Source organism: Aythya fuligula, chromosome 6 (genome assembly GCF_009819795.1).
Source record: "Aythya fuligula isolate bAytFul2 chromosome 6, bAytFul2.pri, whole genome shotgun sequence".
Lineage (NCBI taxonomy): Eukaryota > Metazoa > Chordata > Aves > Anseriformes > Anatidae > Aythya > Aythya fuligula.
This window is the reverse complement of record NC_045564.1, coordinates 22,579,771-22,606,893: the sequence shown is the minus strand read 5'-3', so window position 1 is coordinate 22,606,893 and position 27,123 is coordinate 22,579,771. Positions and strand designations below refer to the sequence as shown.

Genomic DNA, 27,123 nt, shown 5'->3' with positions numbered 1-27,123 from the left:
CAACTTTTGGATACATACTTTGTACATCATCCAAAATCATGTATGCATGTTTTACATATGGTTGTACTGAGTTCATATTCAAACACATGCATATGCTTATATGAAAAATTGCCAAATTAAATGTACACAAGAAGTATTAGAAACACTTACTGATTTATTTCAAGGGGACAGGAAAAAAATAGGTAGGAACCACTATTAAATAAAGGAGTATCATCCCACTCCTTGTAATTTTATTCTTTTGTTGTTTCTTCTTTAAAATGGACACTTTTCCAAGCAAATACATCATTTTGAGGGGGGGGGGGAGGGGAATCACAGTCTCGTGAATTACCTATAGCCAACTCACAGGGATACCATTCCCTAAAAATTTTGGTTTCGTCAGGAGATATAATTTCTCCAGTCCCTTTCTGTGCACTAATTATAGACTTTGCTATTTGTTCAAATAAAGAGCTATTGTAATATTCGCTAAACTTCTGAATTATTGGAATTTGACCATTGACTGAAATTTCACAACATATTTTTGAGAATCCCAGTTCTTTGCTCAAAGCATGCTCCTATTTTTGATAATGTAAAAATCCAATCTAAACACTCTAAATATAATTGCCATACTGGGTTTAAGTATGACTTAATCAGAGATGTAAAAATACCAGAAAGATACAGAGAAGGCTTCAATGAAAAGACCCTGGAAGAAATTACCTTTTAACCACATAAAAGGTAGACACACATGAACAGAACATTTGGGAGGTATCTACTCATTTATTGAAAATCTATTCTTGTTGATTTAGGAGGCATAATTGACTGAGCTGCCAAACATTTTAAGGTGAGATTTACAGTAAATGAATATTTTGTTTCCCAAATGACAACTTTAATGGGCCAGAAAATTCAAAGGACAGAAAGGACAGAAAATTCAAAATTCAAAGAGTGATGACAAGTGGATTTTCTCAGAGGAAGTAATGAAGAAGAAATTGGGGGGGGAGAGGGAGGGAGAGAGGGCTGTCCTTCCTTATGGTCTCTGTCTGGAATTCAGGCCTCAAAAGCCAGAAAAGTCACAGCAGAAGTTTCTGTGAAGCCCTGCATAACCCCTGCGTCAGGGACAGAGGAGAAAGGAGAAGTACAAGGAAGATAAGGAAGTGGTAGAGTGAACTCTTATTCTAGATAGTTGTCCAGTAAGAACAACAGATGCAGATTTAACCATATAAGCAAGATGAGACACAGCCATATTTGCTTAAGCATAGGATAAATTAACAAAGCCCGGCTCATTTATCTCTCTAGATATCCTTTTTCTTTAAAAGTATGATCATTTTTTACAACCTCTGCCATTTTCCTCCTATTCTGGTCTCTTCAATTAACAAAGGAAAAATGCATCCAGCATGGCTAAGGACACTGAAGTACCTGGCAAAGCCAACACCACGGCTTGTCCCACTCGAGTCACGCAATATCCTTGTAGAAATAACCTGCCCAAACGGTTTAAGCATGTTCTCAAGCTCCTGCTCATCCATTGAAAGCGGCAAATTGGAAATGTATAAGTTAGTTGGATCCTGTTCTTGTTGCTGAAACAGAATTAAAAACAAGTGTTATTGTCCTAGCAATGGGCAAGACATTTTGAACACAAAATATAAGAACCATTACATGTAAATACTGCTACAGTTTTACTTCTCAGGTGACTTTTCCCTTGCATTAGCAATCTCCATCTTTGGTCACTGTACATAGCACTCCTAAGGGAAGTTCCCCTTCTCCTGATATTATATACTGCTGGCAAGGACAGTTTTTAAAGTGGAGATAAAGGTGAATTATTGACCAGTTTATCATATGTATTACAACTTAATATTTCAGATTATTTTTTTGAAAGAAGCAGCAGCAAAAGCAACAAAAAGGAAGAAATGAAATGAAATACAACACTGGTGGAAAGAATTAAAAACAAAACAAAAAGCTAGATGTAAACTAAATCCAGAAAAGATTAGAATAAGAAAATGAGAATAATATGGGGAAACAAGAAGATAATGAATTTTAAACTATGTACATTGACAAAGTATTATCATAAGAATTGGATGAGGTACACAAAAGTGAGTGGGACACTTGTTCTCTCCCACTGACAAACATTTCTGAGTTTTCATCATACTTTTGCATTATGCATTGAAACAATACAAAAGCATTCCTTTTTTTTTTTTTTTTTTTCCTAGAGACAGATAAAATAACAGAAGAGGACAACCAGTAGATGAGTGATCAGGGCTTGTATTAGATATAGAAGACAAATGTAGTCACATCTTTGCAATCCTGCTGACCTTACGGCTATCTACTTTTTGTGATCTATGTACATAGCAAGAAATTCCATCTTAATCAAAGAAACATTTCTGCTGAAATTGATCGTTTCCAGTTTGTCTATAGATTCTCCAGCTGTGGTTAAGGAGGCATCTCTTGCATCTCTCTCATGCTGCCGATTGCTGGCCATGCTCTGTGATGAAATAAATTCTTAATCTACACAGATCTATATGATTTGGCCCTTACAGTTGTGTAAAACCTTGATGATGTCATTGTGGCTTCCTGTATAGATGTGTGTGTCTGCAGCATGTAGAATACTCAGAACTTCTCTGGCATTAGGAATGGTGTGACATGAAAGAAATAAAATTTTATTGGCATAGGCCTCAGCATATTTTCATTCGGTGCAAGAGGGCTAACTTAACAGTACTGTTGGTAACTTATTGTATAATTAATTTATTTTCTATCCTGGATATCACCTCTCAGTTGGTACTGCTATTTCCAAGGATAAAAAAGGGAAAGAGGGCTAAGTCTTGGGCACTTAAAGTACAGAAACGAGTTCTCACACTCCAAAAAATAATGAAAGTTAAAAATGGGGAAGCAAATTGTCCGCTTAAAGACCTACTCTATTTTGTTTCACTGCGTCTTGCACTCAGTTTTCTGTAAGTTTCTTGTTTTTAAGAAAATTTAGCATCAAAGGAGATACAAAAGGGAAATGTTCCCATTACACCCTTCTGATCTGCACACAATGCCACCGATACAACTCTTAATTTCTAGCCACACCAAAATCTCATGCAACTTACAAAACACAAACTTTTTCAAGTGCCTGAGCGTTATCCTATGCAGTCCCTTTACAGTCCATTACATATGGCATTAAATTAGCATACGTTTTTCCTTTTGTTATGTAATGGGAACAACACCCACCGCCAGTAATAGTGAATTGGTACAGTATAAGTTTGTCATTTAAATTATCTTTGAACACGTGACTTGTCTTCTGGATTAGAAAAATCAGCAGAAAGAGAAGATGAGAAAATAGATTCCCAGGGAACCCATAGTTCACATTAATATTCACTGCTGGGAGTATTCAACTGTGAGGGAAAAATCTGTGTTACAACAGCTACATTTTTGACATACATTTTAAATTTCCTCAGCTAGGAATGTGAGCTGAAGATAACTTTCAAGTTTTTAGAATTTGTTTGTTACTTAGATTGTGTTAGACAATTTGGGGTTATACCTTAAGATATGAAGGCTTACTTTCTTCTTTAATGAACACTATTAACAAAACTTTTCTACAGAAAGTTTTAGCCACAGGCATCACAAAATTGCACTTCTAGCTATAGCATAATTTCCTGAAACTCAGAATAGTATTTGAAAGGAAAAAATTGGATTTTTAAAATTTTTTATTATAAACTGTAAAATATATTGCTCGCAAGTATCCTAAAACTTCTCTAAATAACCTGAAACAGTATACAGGCTGGAAATCAGATCCTTTTAATATTTTCACCTAATTTGCTAATTCTTTTATTCTATATTATCAGAAAGTCTGAATTATATTATAAAATGTTCTCATTAAAAAGCCTAACAATCTTTGGAAGGATGAGAAAATAAATAGCAGATTTTGTTCACACTAATAAAAATGCAATATACGTGCTAAAAAAGAAATCTCACATTCAGAAACAAATAACAGAGAAAGAAAATCACTTAACCGCAGAATGTCAGAGCAATGTTTTATTTGGGTAACTGGGGAGATCACATTCCCCTTGTCCCAGGCTCCTTTTCCAGGCTGTGGGGTTACCACACTTTTGCATTATATGTGGTGTATTAAGGATAAGAGGTCATAAGCTTTCCTTGCCACAAAGGACATAAAGCCTACTGCAATTCACTGTACCACATGAAGATCTTCCTCCATACATGCTGGAAAGCTCAGTTCTTGTACTTGTCCACCTAACCAGAGAGCTTCATGCCATAAATAATGTCACAATGTTGTTAGAAGAAATGAAGGGAATGCTTAACTCTTTGAGAGTATTAGCAATGTCACCACTACCCCAAACTGTAAATCCCTTTGCAACTAAGGATGAGGGGAAAAAAAGGGGATGGGAGAGGTGTCAGGAAGTCTTTCTAAGGGCAGAAATCAGTAGTGATGGAGAAATTTGGCTTGAGTCCCACGAAACAATCCTTACCTTGTATTAGTAACCAATAGGGTCTCTATCAGGTAAGTGCTGAAGGGGTGACTGGTAAGGACTTATTTCTACTTGCCTGACACTTTCTCTGTGTCAGTCTATTACAGCCTGAATACTCCAAGGGATTTAGTTATTTCTGCTTTTGGTCCTCCAGTGGGACATACTGACCACAGTGGAAAAATAGGGAGTTTGAAGATACTTCTAGGTAAGCCCATAGCTGGTTTAAAAGAAAAAGGGAAAAAAAAAAAAAAAAAAAAAAAAAAAAGCTAACATGGAAGACGAAAGGTGAAAAGGCAAAAAGAAGTTCAGTGGATAGGGCTGTCAGAATGAAATTCTGGGATACTAACTGGAATTTCATTCCTCTGTAATTCTCCCAGAACAAAATAGTTAAAATGCCAACAAACACATGCCAAAGTGCACTGAGGTTATAACTACATTGCAGATGCTTCGGCAGTACCCCAAACCCACAGCTGCCCAAGAGTGGAAGCCATTCAACCGTAGGATCAATCTAACAGGATAAAGTCATTTAACCCACTTCGTTTTGCAGGAAAAAAAAGACTGCCATCAGTAGTCAGAATAGCTGATTTACAAAACGAGGATAATACTGTTGGGGTAGATATAAAGGAAGACCAAACTCCTTTCTAGAGTATATCTGGAATTTTATGCAGTTTGGCAGTAGAATAATTACACCTATTAGCATGCAAAATACCCCCTCCCCCCATCTCGATTATTCATGTCATCATGCAGCTTCTGTCTTCTCCACAACATTAAGTCTTAAAACAGCTATCTGGGTAAGTGTGAGGAGATTGTAAGAAGCAAGTCATTTCCTTTCCCTTAGAACACGCTGCATTTCCAAGCTGACTTCCAAATGGCATCCACAACCAGAACTCCACATCCATCTTTATCCTGTCTTACACAAAAGGCACTGTACAAACAGATGTTTGCATTTATATAAGGATTTGGCATGGAAAATGGTTAAACAGTTAAAAATTCAGGAAGTTTTGAGAGAGACAAACTTTTTAACTTGTCCCTCTGTCTCTCTCTGGCAAACAGCAGTTTAATACATTAAGTTCTGTGATTTCCTTCCTTACTGAAACCCGTCCCACCATAACACGGTTCACACAGTTATTACAGTTCTGTTTAAGATGGGAAAATTAACTCCTTTTATATAGAAGTTTCTAACCTTTGTTCTGCAATTCAGCAAAGAAGTGCAAGGGGCAAATATATCTGCAAACATAACCATCCTGCTCGAACCTTGCCTATAGACCGTAATCATTCTAAGTGCTTTCAAAAGTAGATTTTTCTGTGGTTGAAATCCATGAAACCACATCATCTGCTTTCACCTTCGGAATTTCAAATCTCATGAAATTATTTGTACAATATTATGAGAATGATCAAAAAGAATTATTGAAGTCAGTGGAGAGGTTCCTACTTAGGGCAGCAAGCCACCATTAAAATATAAACCACTGAACCATTGGGATTTTTTTATTATTATTATTATTATTTTGATCTAAATGATTTAGGAAAATTGCTTGAGAGTCTTCATGTCTCATGTAGGGTCTCCTCAGTTAACACAACCTTCAGCAGGTTGTTGGGAGTTGGACTCGATGATCCTTGTGGGTCCCTTCCAACTCGGGCTATTCTATGATTCTAGGTCCTGAAAGACACTGAAAGCACACAGCACTTTGCAGATTATGAGCAACGTCAGGGAATTTGTGGGCTACCATAAGAATGCACATTACTGAGGAAACTAGGAAGTCTTATTTTAGCAATTCACGTCAGCAAGTTTCTGTTGGTCTTTTCTCAAACACCTTTAGTTGTGTGTCCAGAACTTCTCTAGCGGGGCACAATAAAACAAACTTGCAGAACAGTGCACCTTCAGTTCAATGCACTTCTTATTCCCAAACAGAGCTTACAACACTAACTTAATAAGCTGACTACAAGATAAAGTATTTCTCTGGAATAAGAGAACAGAAATGGTCAACCGCTAACATTCATTTCTGTAGAAAAGCGGTGATCAGGAGTCCTACATAACGTGAAAGGCTCTACCATCATCTGAAAGAAATTAACAAAAACCTCCCTGTGCGTGTGGAACTGTTCCTAAATTGCAAGCAAGAAACTTGGCAAAATGATAAGACATCTGTTTTCTCTTGCTCTATGTAAGGTCACAGTTAACAGATAGCCATTCAGAAACATGTGACTAGTCACTGCTCACAGCATGGAAGATCCTCTGGCTGATAGGGAAGGGATTAAATGCTTGTCTGCCTACATATAGAAACTACTTTAAATTTTACAGTTGGCCTGTGTCTCACCAAAATATGTCTGTTTTAGCCACAGTTTTAATACTGTCTGACCACAGACTGTTAACAACACAATTCAGTGGAAAAATCACTACCATAATCTTCACTTGTTATCCAGAATTCCACAAACACTGTATATGATTAATAAGCTAAGTATTTTAATTTGTTTTCACAAGCACATCTGTATTATAAATCAAAACTGTCTGAAAAGTAATGTTTAACTATAAGCACTGTGTTCGAGTTTGCAATCAATCACTGCAGCCATATATTCCTTTTTATTCCTTGCGCCCTTTTCTCCAAGGGCACTGACTTGCACCCTGACAGTGCTGGATATCGCTCATGGATGCCATCGTTTTCAGCAGAAAGCTGAATAAGCCCACCAAAGCTTCTAACAGGGCACTCGATCCTGGGCTGAACAATGCACAGCACTACTTCAAAACTGAGCTAAGACTTTTGTGGGCTGAAGCTGTGTACTCAAGGGAAGCAGCTGTTAACTGGCTTATTTAATGCAAATGCAATTCCTGAAGTGATGGTCATTTAGGCCTCAGGTAAGCAAAATTTGGCTTACTTTCAATTTATTGTAAAATGACTTGTAAGAACATGGTTCTGCAGTACTGCCCACTATATTTAAAACAACTACCCTTTATTTTTTAATTATAGCTAATTGAAATTTAAGTACCCAAATGGAAGGAAGCTGATTACACTTACTTAAGACAGCCTATTACCATAGGACTTAATACTATTGCCTACAAAAGGCACTACAAACTAAGTAAAAAGAAAACTCCTCTTATATGAGAGTTTCTAAAAACTGCTGTAGAAATCTGCTCCTGTTTGACTATCATCTGTTCTTTGGCATTCAGAAACCCAGATGCAGAATAAAAACTACTGCAATATGCCTACCTTCTCTAGTTAGATTAAGTGCACATGCTACCATGGTAACCTAAACTTATTTTCTTACTTTACTCTGTAGGAATGAAAACTGATTTAATTCTCCAGAAGGTTGCCACAGTGAAGACAAGTACAAAAAGCAATACATTATTAAAAGTCATAAAAGTTAGCTGTTTCTCATTCTTGTAACTCAAAACCGTGTTCTTCATCAGCGACGTGAAAGAAGACTACCCTTAATGCATTGTTTTTAACAGTACTGGAACAGCCTTGACTTCTGTCGTAAAGACAAAGACAAGTGGCTAAGCAGACCTTTTCCTCCCCAAAAACATACCTGCTGTGCAATTCACACTCTAAAGTTCATCTTTTCCAAACATGTTTTGAAAAAAAAAGTCATCTACAGTAAGTTTAGAATATAAAAATTGCACTTAACTGGAAAGATACAGCTACCAACCCGTGGAGGGTGCTCCACTGTTCTGCCTTTCTAACCATTTGCAAAGAATATAAAGATGACAAGTTTATTCCTCCCTGGGTTCTGGTGCATCAACACGATCTCAAAGGGCTAACATTTATAAGAAATTAAAAAACACCCTCACATTTAAGACACAGTTTGGTGTTGCTTTGAGGGTCAAGAGACTGCTCCAGAAAATGGAAACAGTTACCTCGTGACTGCTGAACAGTCAGAGTATGCTTTAAAACTTATTTTGCATTGTTATCATGGGCATCCTTCTGACACAAGTCTGAAGGCGGTCCTAATGTTTTGCACATGCCTGAAATACAGGAAAACATTCAGTGGTTTGTTAATGCAAGATCAAATGCAATACGCATGAGTATACTTTCTTGCTTCAGTGCTTCTCTAAGTATGTGAAGATTTTAAGGAAGTGAAGACTTTAGGGAAGAAAATATAAAATTATGAATCTGAAGCGCTAAATCCTAAAAATATGTGACTGTGGGGAAATCTTTCAATGGATAAACAATGAGTCTTCCCCCAAAAATGCACATTAGTAGATGGAACAACATTCCTTGGCTCAAATTAACAAATTTCATTGGCCGCAGAAATCCTCCAAGCCCATGGACTACTTTCATGGGTTCTGTTGTAAGTTCACATTTACCAAAAATAAGTTTGTGTTTCTGTAGGGAAAAAAAAAATAATAGGAAAACACAAACTAGAAAAGACTGAATATCACTCAAGAGCTTGGCTTTATCCAGGCAGCAAGCACAATCATACTTCTCATGGCTTAAGTTTGCTAGACAGAAAGATGACAAGAATTATGTTTTGTTTGGTGTGTGTGGTTTTCTTTATAAACCTTTCTTATGCAGTAGTTCATTTTTACCTTGTATATTTACATACTGGTTTACATCAGGAAGAATAAGAATTGATTCCAATTTTCCTGTTGAAAGGGTCACTTGTGCAACCCTCTGAAACAGTTACTTCTGGAGCGAGCATCAAGCTAAACACAGTTCAATACCATTCAGTGAGAGAAAATCTGGTAACACTGACTTCAAATGCCTGATGTTAAGTTCAAGGTCAAAAACTTACGAGGATTTGGGATACTCCTATCTCCATAACTTTCAGACCTTGCTGTCTGATTCTCATTTTTTTTTAAAGTCTTCATTCAAAATGCCAATGTACAGTAGATTTTCTGCATGCACCTACCTTCCTATACAAAGCCATTTGCTATCTGCTCTGAACAGCACTGACTTCTACGCTTATCTCACTACTTTTACTTTTGGGTTGGCGTGGGAAGAGGAGAGAGAAATTTCTCAGATAATAAAAATTCACCCTGATAGCAATCATAACTTTTTTAACACAGATCGGTAGTGCTTATGATATTGTCTGTATTGTTCATACAGAAACATCTATTTGGGGGTGGTTTGTTTAATTTAGGAAAAAATGTAAGGTACAATTAAATCTTAATTGACTAAACCTTACAAAAGTAACATTTCAGGTATATCCTAGGTTATGTGTTGTCATAGTCTCCCCTCCCAAAATTAAAAAGACCTGGAATTCAGTCAAATGTTTCTAAGCATCCCCACTAGTTTTCAAAACAGGATTTCTTATTTTAATGGTCTTATTTTAAAATACCATTTCTACAAAATTCTTTTAAGCAGTATTATATTCCTTTTGAGTCCACATGCGCCCAAACTCCACATCCCCTGAAAGCTATAGTATTCAAACAACTATAAAGACATTTAAAAAGAAATCTTTTTCCTTTGTCATTCCTTAGTAACAGGGGACTGCTGAACAAATCTTAGATCCCATTTTTCATAAGTTCATGAAAGTAGAGAGGTACTCAGCAGCCCAGCTTTAATAAAAGATCAAAACTAACTATGAAAATGGTAAGAGCTGTTCAATACTACTCCTAATCTTCTCTCAGAATGCATAGATATGCAAAGTCTGAATTTTTGAACTTATTGGTTTATTATTGAAGTGTTCCTCGAGGAGCAAGGACAATAAACTAATAAAAGAAATTTCAAGAAGAAATAAAAATGAACCAAAATAAAAACTAGACTCTCAGCCAGTTACTAACTAGCTTAGAATTAACTATACTCTTGCAAGACATGCATCTGCTCTTTCTGTACATCACCTCTAGCGTAAAGAGGTGAGCTGTTGGTTTTGAACTGTGTCCTGAAACAAACTGACTGCCATCGCAGCTCACGTCATCTCCTCATCCCCTTCCACAGCCACTGGCACACACTGGAAAAGAAAACTGAATGCTGGAAATACACCAATGGAAATGAGGAAAGGGGATATTACCCATCACCCCCACTTTAATTTTCAGTCAAAAAGCTACTCCCATCCCCCTGGCAGTGCAGTAACCATCTCAAAAGAATTATCTGACCAACAGGAATTGTTAGAGGCGTTTCCATTTCAGCTGTCACCAGAAGATGCTATTAACACAGAAAAAAAAAAAAAAATTCTCAAGCTGCTTTGAGTCTAACTGTCTTAGTAAAGTTTTCCAAATCCAGATTTCTGAAAGAGCAGAATAATTGAAGACATAACGTTTCTTAAGCAATGGTCTAACACTTGGTTCCTTAATTGACACTATCATTGTGACATCTCCCAGGACGTGGCCACTTCTCCAAAAAAAAATGACCCCCACTGGGACAGATCTCACAGGATGTGACTCGAAGCTATGTCTCAGGCCCCAAATTCTCCAAGTCTGCTCAGCAATAGCTGAAACATAGCAAATGAGACTATGCTTTTCTGGAGTCAGATCAGCTTCGAAGCAGACACATGAGTACCGCATGCGCTTACCCAGTGCACAGAAAAAGCTCAGTCATTATTTGAAATTATCTCTACAAAACAAACCACTGAAGTTTTAGTAAGTATAATCTGGATTGTTTCTACCAAACTACAATTTGTAGCTGACCTTCAACAGTTGGGTAATTTTTAATTCATCTATATATAGCTACAGTACAATGCTGCAAAAAGGGATTTATGGCAGTCAGACTCAGAACAAGGCAGTAGAATTTTTCAACAGTAGAATTTTTCCTTCTGCTTCATCTGTAATCCAGGAGGAGGCTGTGAAGGCTTAGGAGCGGTGCTACTGACAGCCATGAGCGGAGTGTGGGGATGCTTTCCCAAACGCAGCCAACAGGCACTTCTCTTTGTTACTCAGGCAGTTACACTGGTCACTGAGGAAATCTATTGGGCAGACAGCTGACAAACTGTTGTCCTTTCTGTGTGACATTCAGGCACGTGCCAGATTAAACAGTTTCACCGCCGTTCAATCACCTTAAAGCACTAATGGTAACACGTTAAAGGAAGATATAAAATACACAAATCCAAGTAAACTTTATACAGTTTCATGCACACGAAGAGTCTGATTTGCTAATAGTGTCAAAAGAACTGGAAGTGACTCGCAATCCTCAGTTTGGAGCATCCCAGTGGAGATAGGATTTTTCAGACAAAAGGCACTGCTACCCTCCCTGTCCCAATTCAATGGCACAAAATAAAAAGACGAAAATCAAAGCACTCAAACTCTGTCACTTGTGACTGTTTGTTGTCACTACTGATTGTTGTTGTTGTTTTGTGGGTTTTGTTGAGTTTTCTTTTGAAAATAATTCAAACACTTACCGTGTTAAGAAGCAGAATAACAAGTTTTACTCTAATGCAAACTTTATAGTTATAGATTTCCCACAGGTCAGCAGGCTTGACAGACGCAAAGTGTCAGAAAATCAATCAAAACTGTCAAGTAGTATGGTGCACATTTTTTCATTAACACTAACAGAACGAAATATTACCAATATTGCAACTAACTGGGAGATGAAATGATTCAAAAAATATATACTAAGGGAAAAACCAAGAAACTATTCATTAGATTACTATAATGAATTATTAGAGATTCTCCATCTAGTCAATTCAAGAAGACAATTAAATCACCTAAAATTCTTTATTAGCAAAATGAATTTACTTGACTTGTATTCTGCTTTCTCCCCTCCTACCTAGATAAATCTGTAAGATGGCAGACAGAAGCTTTGAAAAATCTGGTGTATATTTCAAAGTGATTACCTAAAAACTAAAAATTAATTAAAAGGTCTTTATTAAACATTCATAAAATATTATAAAAATAAAAAGAAGTCCAGTGTTTTCCAGTAAGCATGTATGTTTGTATCATGGCTGTAATGAAACATGCATTAAGTATGAAACATATGGTTTCCATTTTGTTGCCCTGGAACCTATCCAAAGACTTTTTATGTTGTTAGCTTAACTGTTCTCCTCAACTGAGAAGCTGTGGAAAATATCTCATCTGAAAACAATCTGTACCTAATGGATAACTATAAAAGATTTGCTAGATCTGCTGCAGACTATTTTATAAGAAAGAATCCAAGTTTACTGTTTAATTACTGGAATATTTTTATTTAATTAGAATATAATTTTCAAACTAACAAGAATTTACTTTAAGAGGTAACACAAATTATATGAAAAGATTATGTCGGAAATATTTTCTTAAATAAATTTGTAGCGGTGTCTATGCCATTCTATTGGAAACTGGCCATCTGACGTAACAACAGCACATGACAGAACCATTATTAGTATGTCATTTTCCTGATTTTCATAGATTTACAAAACTTATATTGTGGTGAAAGAGCTCTGCTCTGAAGATCATGGTAACTAATAACCCAATTCAGAGGTAAGGATCAGTAAAAATGGTAGAAAAAGAAGAAAGATCATATTTTTTTGTTTTTAAATTCTTGGGTTTGCCCTGATGCAGAAATTGGTTGTCAAAGATTTGGATGAATTTCAAGAAACAGATGATGAATGCTCAGATTTAAATTTTAATTCTGTTAACACAAAATATATTAGAAATGCTGAAGACAAAGCCACAAGATTAAATTTTGCTGTTATGCCTAAAAATTAATTCCCATATTGCAAGGCTGTTAACCTCAGGAACTACAACTGGGCAATGTATATAAACTCTTACACCTGTATGCTGTAAACTGTTTAAGCTACTGACTTGTTCCAGAAATTAACATGATGAATTTAACCCATTAAGCCTTCCATAGTTCTTTAAAATTATTGCTAATCTTTCTTTTGATGAAAAGCCAATGGAAAAATAGTATCATGAATAACGTGAGATATCCAACCAGATCTGTTTGGAGACTTGGCCACACTATTCTTTATTTCATGAGTTGAGCAGATTTGGGATATGCCGTTTTGTTAGCTTAATATGCCACGTGGTTTGAGGTCTGCGCTCTCTGTGATGGTCCTGCAACTTGAGAATGCACACGGCCAATGCTCTGCTACCATACAAACTTGTTCATCTTCACAACCCACTACAAGAATTGGCCAGTTATTTTAACTCACCTTTGCCATCTGTGCTTGGACTCCATTAGCCTTGAGAGCAGACACTGCCTTCTGAGCAGCTGCTGGGCTGTCAAAGTCAACAAAGCCATAACCTGTAGTACAAAACAAATTTCATCAACAAGAGAGCAACCAGCTTATAATCAAATAGTTCATATGCTACAAGCATGGTTTCTTAATACAATCTTCTTGTTCGTAAAAAGGGCCAACATTAACTCCAAATTTCTTCATGGAGTCCCCAGAAAAACTACCTACCAAAGTCCTTTGACCTTGTGATGATGGGGACCTACCCTAGTGGAAGGAATCAATTTCCATGCCCATTCATTATCAGGATCTTGTCAAAATTTCTATACAAACAGTATAGTGCTTTGCTTTGTGTTATCTGGTACATATCCAGGAAGAACAAATGTCACATCATAAATTTATTTCATAGAGCCAGAGCCAACTGAGTAAAGCATAATCTGCTAATTTCTCTGAAGTAAATTCTTAGTGTGTTTTAAGTAGGTGACCAATAAGGCTGTAAATTCCAGGTCATTTACTTAGAGCGGTTTAGTTTAAAAGATGCATATCTACTGCACCATAACCCAATTTCTGGTGAACTGATAAACTAGTTACTTCACTGTATACACATAAAAGACAATTAAACTAGAAAGTGAGTGAAAACCCAGCTTCAGCAAATCAAATAAGTTTTTCTTATTGTTGTTACTGAAATCAGAATGTAAAAAAAGTCTATTTTTTCTATGTCATATAATGCAATCTTTAAATGTTAATGTAAAACCAAAGTTAATTATAACAATTTCCATGCATATATATATATATTTTTCTTATTCTGAAGAGAAATATACAGCTAATAGCTTCCAGCACATTTGAACAGCAACATGCCCCAGCCTGTGCAGACACTGACCTCCTAGGCTGGGATTTTTTAAGGGAACCTGGGAGTTAAAGGCTCAAGTTTCACTAAAAGCTGATCAGAGTTTGGAAGCTACTTCCCATAGCTACTTCTCTTACTGCAAGCCTCATTCTGTATTTTTCAACCCCTTTCCTTCCCACCAGTGAACAGCCTCAAAAATTAAAGAAATCCCTCTCCAATGCCTAAATTGGGATAAAAACAAAAACCTAATGAAAACAATTCTATAAGAGTAGAAAACTGAACTATTTCTTCAGAAGGTAACTATTATCTTATAATATGTCTATATGGAAGACAAAAAGGTTGTGCAAAGCTATAACTGAACCAGCTCTAAAGTCCTTAACTCAGGGAAAACAACCAGAGCAGCCTTGTACATCAGTGCAAGCTTATTTAACCTGCCAAGAAGCTGAAGAAAGCAGCATACTGTTCTGTGTAACATGTGGTGTTGTGGACTGTTAAATCTTGACGTGAAACAGAGTGAATTAGTTCCTATCAAGTTTTGTGCTGCCAAGACAAAACGAGCCTCCGGTACCCACACTAGCATAGGTTATCACCACCACCACACTATAGGGTGCAAAATAGATGAAGTTACATTCTGATACCAAGCATGCCATCAAAGCTGGCTTTGCCATCTTTTTGATGATATGTAAACTCAATTGCTCATTGCTCCAGTTAGTTTAAATCCCATGGTATGCTTTTTTGGCAAGAGCCAGAGATGCTGTCAATGTTTTGGTTAAATTCCAGTTAGATATCTGCATTCTGCCTACTTATGTTCCCACTGTAACACCAAAAACATGCAGTGAGCTTCCCTGGAGCCTCAAGTTGCTGAATATTGTCACAATAGACTGTTAGTTACTGCTTCACACTGCTGAGATTTAAAATCTGTATTGGAAAAGTCAGCTCAAACATCTTAAAACATTAATGTTAGAACTTCTGTGCTTAAATCTTTGAACAGTCAGGATCATAAGCAGTACTGCTGACAGAGCTCCTGAAGTCTTCAGGAACTGTGGGAATGGACAGAGTAAATCAGTGAAGTGCTGTCTTAAGTACTAATGAATTGAAATAATCAAAAAGGGCATCCGCTATTTCCTAGTCACAATGTATGCAGATGACATCTGCATATAAGCTGGGGAAAAAATTCTAGAAATTGCAATTTCTGCACTGTCAGCACCTTCTTAATTGCTTAAGATGGGGAGCTAGGGAGCTTTGCTGCTGTGCTGCTTCCAAGTTCTCCACAAAAAATGAGACTTGATTAATGATAAACTCTCCTCTCTTGCCTCTGCCCATCAGCTTTATTAAGTTCATTAACACTGCTAGATTAGCTGACTCAATTCTTCGCTTTCCTTAGAAATTACTTTTTTTTTCTTTTACAATTAAGAAACCAGAAAAGTCTGAAATCTGATACTTCAGTGTCTGTTGTCGCACCTTCTCCCACCATGCACGTTGCTGGGATATGAGATTACATTTCACTGTAATTGCATGGAGTTCTGTACATCAGTGAACTGACATATCCAGTTTATCTAAAGAAGTTTTTATATTTTTCTTCTGGTTGCAATTACTATAGTGAAAATTAACTCCCTCTTTGCTCCCAATACATTGAATAGCACATAACTGAACACAACTGGTATTGGAACATGTAGTTAAGTGTTCCTTTAAACTGTTCTAATTAGCAGAGCTGATTTCCACAATATATAATTTTTTCAGAGCTTACTACAATCAAATGGTCTGCTGCAAGATTCCCTAGTTCCTCCAGGCAAAAGGAGAAAAGCTGCTTTTAACTTCATTTTTGTGTCTCAAATAGAGACTAACTGCCAGACAACAGTGTGCATGTTGGCTTCACTCGGGTTTGGCTGCACCACTGACACAGGCTGTCTGCCAGCTCCACTGGAAACAAATGTATTGAACACACTGACCATGGGCAAGAATGAGACTAGCTTACATGTCAAAATGGGGAGAAAAAAATTAAAAGCACTTAAAATACAACATTGGCTTATTTTATAAACTCAATTAACTAGTTAATTAATAAATAGTCAACTTTATAAAATCAATCAATCAGATGAATGCAATATAAAAGCAAACATACCTTTGCACTTGTTTGTTGTCTTATCCAAAATTGCCTTCGTGGATACGATTTTCCCATACCTAGAATGTATAATACGTATGTAATGAATCATGAAGCAAAAAACATCCTATTACAACAGATACCCAACAGATGTTGGTTTATATTCTATTATCCTTTACTTTCAACAAGTTGCAATAATATATAGACTGTATAACGGAAGATATAATGTAGATAGATGTAACAAAAATTATCAAGAATTTCAAGCGTGATCATGCTCTACTCTCTCCCTGTGTTCCCAGTAGCACATTAGAACCATAAAACAAGAAAAAGTGTTTTACTCAAAAAACAAAAACAATATAGGTAAACAATATAGGTAAAATCATGATAAGCTTGGACTCTTCCTGTCAGCATATGCACCAGATAAAGCAGACAAGAAACTGTCTCATCAGTGCTAGGCTTGATAACACAGTACAAAAGAAAAATAAAATAGTAATATTATATTTTAATTATTGACCCAAACTGAAATCGATGAAAACCTCTATCATGGGTAGGTGACAAACCTAAGTCAGGTTTATGAAAGCTGATCAACAAAGCTGATGAAGAATTTTCTATATCATTAAAATGGAAAACTGAAATGTAAACAATTTCAACTAAGCAAAACATCCCTCAGGAAAGTTTCTATTTTGTTTTTTAAAAGAAAAACGCTTTTTGAGTAGACTTTAAGTAGAATTTGATACTGTTAGTGAAAAATAGCACCTTCCTTTGGAAATCGAATCCTAAATTACTTTGATACAAAGGATGTAACTCCCTCAGCACAGAGACGGCCAGTACAGAGCAAAGCAGCAGCAGAATCAGAAACGAGCACAGATTCACAAGTTTCTTACCCCAACCTTCTTTGTTCACTTTTGAACTACATTTGGCACAACGTCATTGCTATACAAGAGCGGAACTATGCAACATGAGTTTGTTTTTACATGAGAAAATGAGGTAACATTAATAAGTATACATAAGCACTGTGCCCCAAGAGGTTCTCCATCATTGTACGAGGACTGAAAATGAAGTGAAAAGTATTAGAAATGTTATCAGCATAAGTGCAATTTAGGGAAGAATGAAGTTTTGCCAGATCACTTGCTAAATATAACATCAGAGTGGCAGTTATGGAGTAGCATTGCAAAAAGTTATTTCAAAAGATGACTAACCCAATTTCAGCAGAAGCTGTATTAGTCTTAAAAGTTCTTAAAAAGATCTTAAGAAGCCTAATACATAAAGTTAGGCTTTCAAGTTAGGTTAGTTAGTCAGGCCTACTTTAGAGTCCTCAAATTGCTGTGTAAAATTGTGTAAAGTGATAGTTATTTAAGGGTGAAACCTATCTATAAAGTGCTTTCTTCCTAAGGAACATTTAAATACATTTTTCGGTGTTTTTATCAATTTTCGCAACCACTTTCAGTTTTGCTCCCTTATTGCATTTAGAACTGTGAACATCTGCATTGACATAAAATTGAACTATCCATCTATAACCTAAAAATGTACACAAGTCTATGAAAATATGTGTATACTTGTATATACCATGCTAGACGTGACAGACATTTTGCCTAATAGTTGTAGCATACACTTCCTTATTAGCAGCAGTTATTTTCCAATTGAGTCATTCCATAGAGAAAGCTTTATACCCTCTTAGTTCAAATTTCTGAACTTTCTCTGGAATTTTCCTGCAGGCACAGAGTAAATGTACACGTTGTAAATACACGAGTGGCAAACTGCTCAGGAGCACGGTTCTTCATGATCCACTAAACTTGTGTCCCATCACTTGCAGCCAGCACTTGATGGCCAGCATTCTCCATACCCCACTAGCTTTCCTATCCTTGAAGTGAAAAGCTACATAACCTTTTTTTTTTTTTAAGGGAAAAAAAAAAAAAAAAAAAAGATGATCTTGTCCCTGCTACTACTTCACCTCTTGCAAGTACTTTACCAGGTGTCTACGTAGACAAACAACCAAAACAGGTATAAGCCTCAGTCAGTATGGTCACTGAGGGGAATTGGGGGCTGACAATGGACTGTGCTGGCCCAGATACTGATGTACACCAACGAACAGCACCTAAACATGTGCCTGTGTGTACGGTCCTTACAACGACCCCACTGACCACCTTCCAGGGTGCAAGGCTGCTGGTGATTTAAACCACCGTCCTAGATAGCACGGCTCCTGCAAAGAACCAGCTGCTGTGGAAGACGGCCAAGAAACGTCAGCAGAGAGTCTAGGAACAAATCAGAGAACCAGCATAACAATAGCAGCTATCGCCAGGGTTTCTCCTACAGTTTTCCCTGTAAATACTGCTCCCAAGTGATTGCTCTGCAGTCGCCATGAAGCACAGAAATGCAGTTTGCCCCACTTCAGCCTGACCGGCAGGGGTACAAACCCCTCTTTGCTCCCACCATGTGGTCTGGTACTAGCGGAAATTACTTCTTACAGTTCCTCATTAAGTACTTCCTTCAAAGGATGACTATCATGAAAATCTACTTCCTTCTTCCTGAATTCTGCAGCCCTAATGCTACTGCTACCACAGGCTCCTGCACTCAACTGCTCATTTGAATTGAGATCTATGAGAAATCAGTGATCTAAACTAATACATATTGGCGGGCAAGTGGTCCAAACTTACAAAAAGGAACATAGCAAGCAAGAGAAATGTTATATTCCAAAGGTGTCTGTGATGTTAGATCTTGCCTGCAGATCACTGTTCCTCACAAAGCTCAAGCACATCTACCTGACTTAGGCACTGCTGACACTACTGCCCTGCTGCTCCAAAGCATTACAGCATGCTTGATAAGACTTGTACCAAAGGCAGGGCACATCTCTCAGCATTGGCAGAATCACTTTCATGATGATAGGTGATTGCTCATTCCCTTTCTTCTAAAGCAATTAAAAGCAAACAAACTTTTTTCTTAATTTAGTGCCAATCTTGAGAAATAACTGCTAATCTTGCTAATAACAAGCAACTAGCTATTACTTAGTAAGTAATTTTTTTTTTCTCCCAAAATAACATCGATTAAATTCAGTGAAAGGGTAAAGCCACATATTCAACAGCAACATTTTTTTTTTTTTTTGTAGTGCTACTAACACATTCTCTCTTTAGTCTGAATTATCTTTGGAGATAGAAAGGTGTTTTCAGCTTTGCATCTCATTTTTTTCATTGGTACAGCACTTCTACTAGCATCAAATAATGTATTAAGAAAGATGGGGCTTGGGTAAGTGCCAGGTAAATAATTGCCAGGGTGGATTGATTACACCATTGAAGGTGGTATGTTCAGTAACAGGCTATGTACCTGTGGACTAGCTATCTTCATAGTACAGAACATCAAGACAACACATATTTGTTTAGAACATTAAGAAGAGACTTGCTCAAAGGCCAAGTTAGGGAGATTTCTCCCTAACTATCAGTATTGCTACTGATAGTGGAAGGGTAACTCTGCCAACCCATAATTCCTGACAGGCACTGTGAACATCAAAATACAGCAATATAGCTTTGTTCATACTTTTAAAGTGTAAAGCTTGAAGCAAAAAAATCAACACAAACTTTTTAAAAATCACATTGTTCAGTAATGTGATGAAATCCAGTACAAGTAACTGCACACAGATCTATTACAAATAGCTACAAATACATTATAGATATTTAAAACATCTCTGAACCATAATTTTGGCAACCTCCATGATAGAGGTGATGAAAAAAAGGGTCTTTAAACTCTGTATACTGATCAAATTGAACCAGTGTTTATTTTTCTCCCTTTGTACATCTGCTACTATAATGAACATACTTGCAAATGTGCAGGTGATAAGGTGCCATCATGAGCATGGCAAAGAATGGGGAATGAAGTAGCTTGAAGGCTCAGCCACAAGTGCTATTTTGAGTGTTGAAAGAACTTATCTGTGTGTGTATTAGGGGAGGTACAATAGGAACAGGCAGTGAGAGGCTTGATAGGAGTTGTCTGGAATGTACTGTTTAAGTCTTTGTCTACAGCTTAACCTCATTCCACCAAGCTCAGTACTGCCCTTTGCAGTATTTTCCAACTGTCTTTCAGCTTGTGCAGTTAAGGGCTTTCTACCACCTGGCTTTGACTTGGACCCTAACCTCTGCAAAAGGACCTCTGCTATTGTGGAAAGTCTTTTAGAGTTGCCTAGCTCCTCTTGAAGTGCGCAGAACTTTGTGTTGAAGACCGAAGATGCTCCCTCTGTGCTGAAGCCAAGTCCGGCTGTAAAAAAGAGCATTCCTAGAGATCCTGCTGTTATCCCTTGCATTACTATAGTGCTACAAGAACACCTATGCTATGCAGAAACGATGCAGCATATCTTCTGTGTTTATTCTAAATTATATTTTAAATCTTAGCATCTTATCACTTCATGGAATGCTCTTTATTTTTAAGAGCCAGAATCATGAGGTAAAGCCAGGCATGGATTTCACAACACTTAAGTGGCTCTGAGTGCACGAACTCACTATAAGGTAGAACTGTGAAAGGAAAGAGAACCTGGCTGAGCACAAGAATTCCAGTAAGGAGCCAATGTCCTCAGTGGTTGACCCAAAGACAAGAGAGAACATAAACAGTCTGATCCAGCCAGGAGGGCCATAGAGGAGAGCAGATCAGTTAATCCTACAATGCACTGCAGTTGCTGTATGCATCTGCATCAAAATAAACCTTACTTTAGACTAGGGTAAACAAATAAAACGAACTGGATAAAAAGAATGGGAGAAATACTTACAAAGTAATTGCTGTATATTAATTGTAATACTGAAAAAGAAGATGCTGGTGGGGATGCTTAGCCCATAAAAGAGCTTAAAAAGCAAACAAAAAACCAAAAAACTTTCTTCAAACAGGTCCTGAATTAGAGCACAACATGGTCAGTGTGCAGCTTGCATACACTCAAGAAGTGTAAAGTTTTTGCTTGACAGGGAATATTGTTCTTTTATATGACCCCAAATAAATGCACGTAACAATTACTGATTTCTCTGAATCACTGAACTTTTAAGCTAGCATCATCAGCTCTCCAAACCCAAAGCATTCTAATTCTGAAACAGCACAATTAAAAAAATAATTATGCATAACTAAAGATTGTAATAGCCAAGTCTACATCACAGTTTGTACCGTACTTGTAGTCTACATGTACATGTATGTGGAAGCCCAACCAGTTCATCTTGATTGAGACCCAAAGAGAGAAACTTGAGCAGTCTGTGAGAAGGCCTCACCTATGCTGCAGTTCTCAGTCTCTGCTCCTTTTGCACCAGGTGGTATCAAGAAAACAAATTTCCTTTAACTGAGAAAAGAGTCTAAAGAGTTGCCAGCAAGGGCTGACTTGGTGCAGCTGGCTCCCATACCTCACTGCTCTTCCAGTGTTCGGGGCATTTCCAAGACAAGAGCACAGCCAAGGGAATATAATCAGCCCCAGCAATCTTTCCTGCTGGATCCAAAAAACAAACTCAGAGCAGTGACTGAGCAGTACAAAAGGTTGTAATTGGCTCCCATACTCTCTCATATCTTGGAAAAGTGTTGTACTGAACCTCAAGCTCTTGCTTCCTTTTAAGCATAGATAAACACTTTGTTGTTGTTGTTTTGCCATGAATAAAATCTTGTCTTTGCCAATAAGAGGAACTACAGAAAATAAATGTCTGTATAATAGTGATAGTCCTCGTGATAGCCTACTCCAATCCTGCTCCAACTTAATTACGGGTAAACGTGCTGTTACAAAAAGTTGATAAAGAAATTTATTCCATCCAGACGAATACTGGGTTTGAAGAACAGAACCACTGGTTGCACAATCTATAGCCATATGGTTTCCATTTTTAAATTCTTCTTAATTATGTTTTGCCCTAGTGTAGAAGGAGGTATCATGGGAACATTTTGTCTGTTTTGTTTTCTGCTGTTGGAAGGCACGCTGCTCTTCAACAAACGCTTTAGAAGTCACTTGCTTTATGGTCATCAGACATAAACATTTGCTCACCAGAGTGCAATGAGTACCTACCACTGAAAGTTGGATCAACCATTTTAGTGTGTAATTTAACATTACAAAAAAGCTGCATTTATACTTAATTTTACTTGCATAGTTAACAGGTATGCATAACGCAGCTTAGCATGAGTTGTGCCTCAAGATTGTTCTAGATTTGGTTAATTTGTTTGGTTTAGCAAAAATTCCTACCTTAGCTTCATATATCCAAGCGCTAGGTTAATCAATTCAGCCAGATGTGCCCTGCTTCGGGCATCTGTTCATAAATTTCATTATGCAGAAAACAGGACTTCCTCATGAACCTAAACTAAAGCTGAAGCTCTGCTTTGGTGACATTTCTGTTGTACGGTCATGTGGTTTTCACAAAGATAGTTCCATTATTTCTTATTAATTATCCCTTTGACTCTCCAGGACTTCAGAGAGAAAGCTGGCATTCTCAAAACAGTCAAGTAACTCTCATTGTAGTTTTTGACTGTTTTACTCTACAAGCAAGTAACAGCTAACCAAAGAGATTATAATTTATTATGATGGAAACTAACTACTGTTTTACTTCACTTTGCAAAATTGCTAAAATTACATTTTGTCATTTCTTAATGAAAAGATTATTTTTTGATGAGTTAGAATCTACATACAAAAAAAAATCCAACACAAACCTTTCGCTTTACTGACAATTCAGTAGTCTTTCATGCTGCTGTAGATTCTTTGCAAGATCAAAAAAACTTTTTTATTCCCTAATTCTTTATTTAAATTTTGCATATTTTCATTTTCAGTAAGAATCAATGGGTAAAAGCATTACTGACACAGTTACCAACATTAGCATGCTGCAAACTAGCTTTATTTTGGTACAAATGATCTTTTTTCAGGCTCAGCAGGTTACAATTCCAGATTTCACTGGGAAGTAAAGGAAAGTGGCAAAAACAGACGCAAAATCAGCAATATGCTATCAGATCTTATAGATATCAATCTTTAGAAGAACAGATGCTTAACATAAAGGATATATACAATTCTTATCAGTGAGGTATGAACACATGCTTTTTTAGTTTCTTGGACAATATGGATTGTAACAGAAAAACAGTATTTTATGAATAGGTTTTACAGTGTTCTAGCTCTGCATAAAGTTTCTACTCCTTATAGCTAAAAGGAACTATGAATTCAAAATGGTCATGAATAGTAAAGTGACACACGGGAAGAAGAGTTTGGAGATTATTTTTCAGCTACCTTTTTTTTTTTTTTTTTTTTTTTTTTAAAGAGTAGTTATTTCCTGGTTTAGCAGAGGATGATCTGTGGGGATAGGAAAGAAATGCTTTTAGAATCAGGAAATGTTTGCTTCCTCTTGCTTTGTAGAGATGTGAATAATCTCTATCCATTGCATAGAAGCTCACTAGAAGTCAAAGAAAAAAAAAAGTTAGCATCCTACAGCTATTTTTACTACATTTTGCAAAGGTTTTCAATTAGTATGCTCGTTTTTGCACAACAGATTGATTATCTTAAAAGCATGACCCACTTTACAATGCCCTTTCATTTAGCACAACTGATGAAAATTGCTTTTTTAGTATCTCTACGTATTTTAAACATTTAAGACTTATTATAGCTGACACTAAATCAGCATTCTTAATGTGTGTAGCAAAACAACAGATTTCCAACAATTCCCTGTAGAGGTTTATTCTCCATCAGTCATAAATCCCTGGAAAAAATATGGCAATATGTTTATTTAGTTTTTCTTTAACAGGTTAAGAATTTTGCAATATATAGGGGGAAAAAAAAGCAGTTACTCTTCACTACTATGATAACATGATCATGAAAAAAAAAAACAATGAAGCCTCCCCCTCAAATAGCTTTTGGGGTTGGAAAGGAAGGAAGGCTCTCTCTGGCAGGTATCAAAAAGAATTCAGAATGGTACTAAGTGAAAAAGACACAACAGCAGTAGAATGGAAATAATGAGATCAAAAATTCTAAGTGTAAATCTTTACATTAGTGTGGTGACTTTTTTTTGTTAATTTCAAAATTAAATGTAAATGTAATTTCAAATGAAATGTGAATTAATGAAATGCAAATGTCAAAAACTTAAACATGGCAAATTCAGAAGGATTTGCAAGCATCTGTTGCCTTTGTTGCTTCACTGAAGATGTGAATACAGATATTTAGCAAAACTATGATTAATAGTCACCCACACTTTGGGGTGAGATTTTTAAGCCCTGAGTCTTGGCCTATCGTCACTCAGCTGCAACATGATTTTTTGTACTAAGCACATGGTATTTTCACTGAAGCTAGTTAATGATGCCCTGGCTTCTCTTCCTTTGCAGCAGAATGCCATCCTCAGCCAGCACTTAGAGGGAGCCACTCACGCTAATCACTTTTGAAAATTACACTCTTCATTCTTCACATAATTGAAAAGCAAACCAAAAATTATACACCTGTGATGTTCAATACGAGGACAGCAGCAAGCTGTTCAACTTGATTTAGTCTACTCATATTTAATTCCCATTTAATATTTCATAGGCCATAGAGATGACAATGTTCAACTCAGTGGTAGGGAGGGACTGAAGCAACAGCTCCAGATGTGGAAAAACGAAGGGGCAACAACAGTGAAAGTGCCTGAGCAAACTCCTTGCCCCCGTGGAGATCTTCCATGTCTTGCAGACACCTAAAGATTCTCATCACCCTAATGATTCTTATGAAAGCCAGGATACTAGCAGGCTGGTCCCAAACTTGCTGATCACACATCTGCTTTAACTCGAAGAGGTTGTAATAACAAGATGGAAAGAAGGAAGAGGTCACATGCTGTGAAGAAAAATGAAATTTCAGGCAAGAAACTAAGACAAACGATCCCATTCAGCGTCTCTTACAGACGCTGCCCCTGCAGTAACCCAGCCCGACTTCTGACAGGCTGAGGTGATTTAGCATAATCTCTGAGCCATCTGCTAGGCTGCCTATCAGCTCAGTAGCCTTGTTACTCCACAGTTTATAGGTTAAGCAGGATAAATAACCTATCAGAAACACAAATGGATTTGCCTCTTTGACACACTTTGAAGTGCAAATATTGTGTAAGTAACCATAGCCTTCTTTCTCCTAAACTGGGGGAAAACCATCACAGTAATGCATTAATCTAAGTATCTGTTCTGTAAGAAAAGGAAATTATGGTTATCATCATCTTTAACTGTTTAGCAGTAAATACTTCATACCTTCATTTTGCCTACATTTTTAGGAGTTTTTCTAATTATCTGTGTTAAGACTTACACACTAAATATTTTAAAAGTGGTGAACTACAGTTTTCAAACTTATTTTTGAATAGATGCAAATTCTGGTTGACGCTAAAAACATTATTTACTGCTGACATCCGACTGAGTTTAATGACCATATTAGTAAAATACAACTATACCTTTTTTCTTGTTTGTTTTGTTTTAAATATTTAAATATTTTTGAATTACAATGCCTTATAATTTATTTAAGGACAGAATACGAAATGATGCACATAAATTATTGTTACATTGAATGGTTTAGAAACTTATCTACTACTATGATACTTTTACCACAGTACAATGTAATTGATGTGAAGTACTCTTACGTTGAAAGTATTTTAAAAAGTTTTACCATAAGATACCAAACATGAAGATCAATAATATGAAAATGATTTGTACAATTACTCAACAGTAACTTCGCAGCACTTGTAACTTTGCCAGCACTTCGCAGTCTACACCATTCACTGTCCAGTTTGGCAAAGAAAACTTTGGAGAAACCTATCTTACAAAAAGAGATAAATAATTCAAACATTTTGGAGTTCTCAGTTAACCCACTTTTTAGGACAACACAATCATTCTTATTTAAATAAAACATAGGACAATCTCCACGTTCTACAGCAGTTTGCTGCACCTTGCCTGTGCATCTGCTGACAATGTTCGGGTACATGGGACAGGGTTACACTTTCCTACAGCTACAAGGTAGAACAACATGTTATTTTAAGAAAGCAAATGTTAGTCTCTTACCTTAACACTACAGAATGGACACCAAGTATGTCTGGGTTAAGACTGAAATACTGAAAAAAATTGCATTTTAAACCAACCTCCATCAAAAGCCAAAGCAATATTATTTGAAGATAAATTACCATAGTTCATGCTGCTCACAGTAAGAATATAAAAAATATGAGAAAGCATAGAGTTTCACACAGTCATGAAAGATGCAGGGTTTTTTTTGAAAATCATAATTCATTGGCAAGCAAAATAATAAAGTTCTGAACAGGTTTAAATTACATTTCTGGAATATTATTTCTACTGTCTGGCAATTTCTTTTATCCCCTTTTTTCCATACTGAGAAATGATCACCAATCAAGACAATGGTTTGGGAAGATGAGAAATTAAACCACAGATAAACGCTAATACGTATTTATAAGCCAAGCTTGTGGCAGCTCTGCAGACTTGCATGTATTGATTTACCACTGCTAGCCGCTTTAATCTGAAAGTAAGGCAGTATTTCTACACCCAGGCATAAATCTTGGCAAATTCCAGCCTCACCAATTTTGCAGAGCCTACACTAACAGCTTGAAAGAATAAAACTACCAAGACATAAGAGAGCAGTTCTTGTTATTCATAATTTATAACTCCTTTCTCCTGCCTGTGCTAAGAAGTACAAGATCAGCTTGGGAGCATAAATTAGTCTCCAGATTGTATACCTAAAGGCTTTTTTTTTTTTTTAAATTCCTCCTCATCCTCCATGCAAGCAAGCCCAACTCTCATTCTCAGCATGT

General features: G+C 36.7%; 1 protein-coding gene across 3 annotated transcripts in view; it reads right to left on the bottom strand.

Annotated features, from left to right (window-relative positions):
• RBMS1 (RNA binding motif single stranded interacting protein 1) overlaps window positions 1-27,123 on the bottom strand; it is a 146,236-nt gene that overhangs the window by 21,892 nt on the left and 97,221 nt on the right. For all 3 annotated transcript variants that reach the window (XM_032189688.1, XM_032189690.1, XM_032189691.1), the window contains exons 3-5: window positions 16,418-16,476; window positions 13,431-13,522; window positions 1,390-1,547 (exon numbers count right to left, since the gene is read on the bottom strand). In XM_032189688.1, coding sequence (XP_032045579.1) covers window positions 1,390-1,547; window positions 13,431-13,522; window positions 16,418-16,476 — 309 coding nt within the window. The remainder of the gene's footprint in view (window positions 1-1,389; window positions 1,548-13,430; window positions 13,523-16,417; window positions 16,477-27,123) is intronic.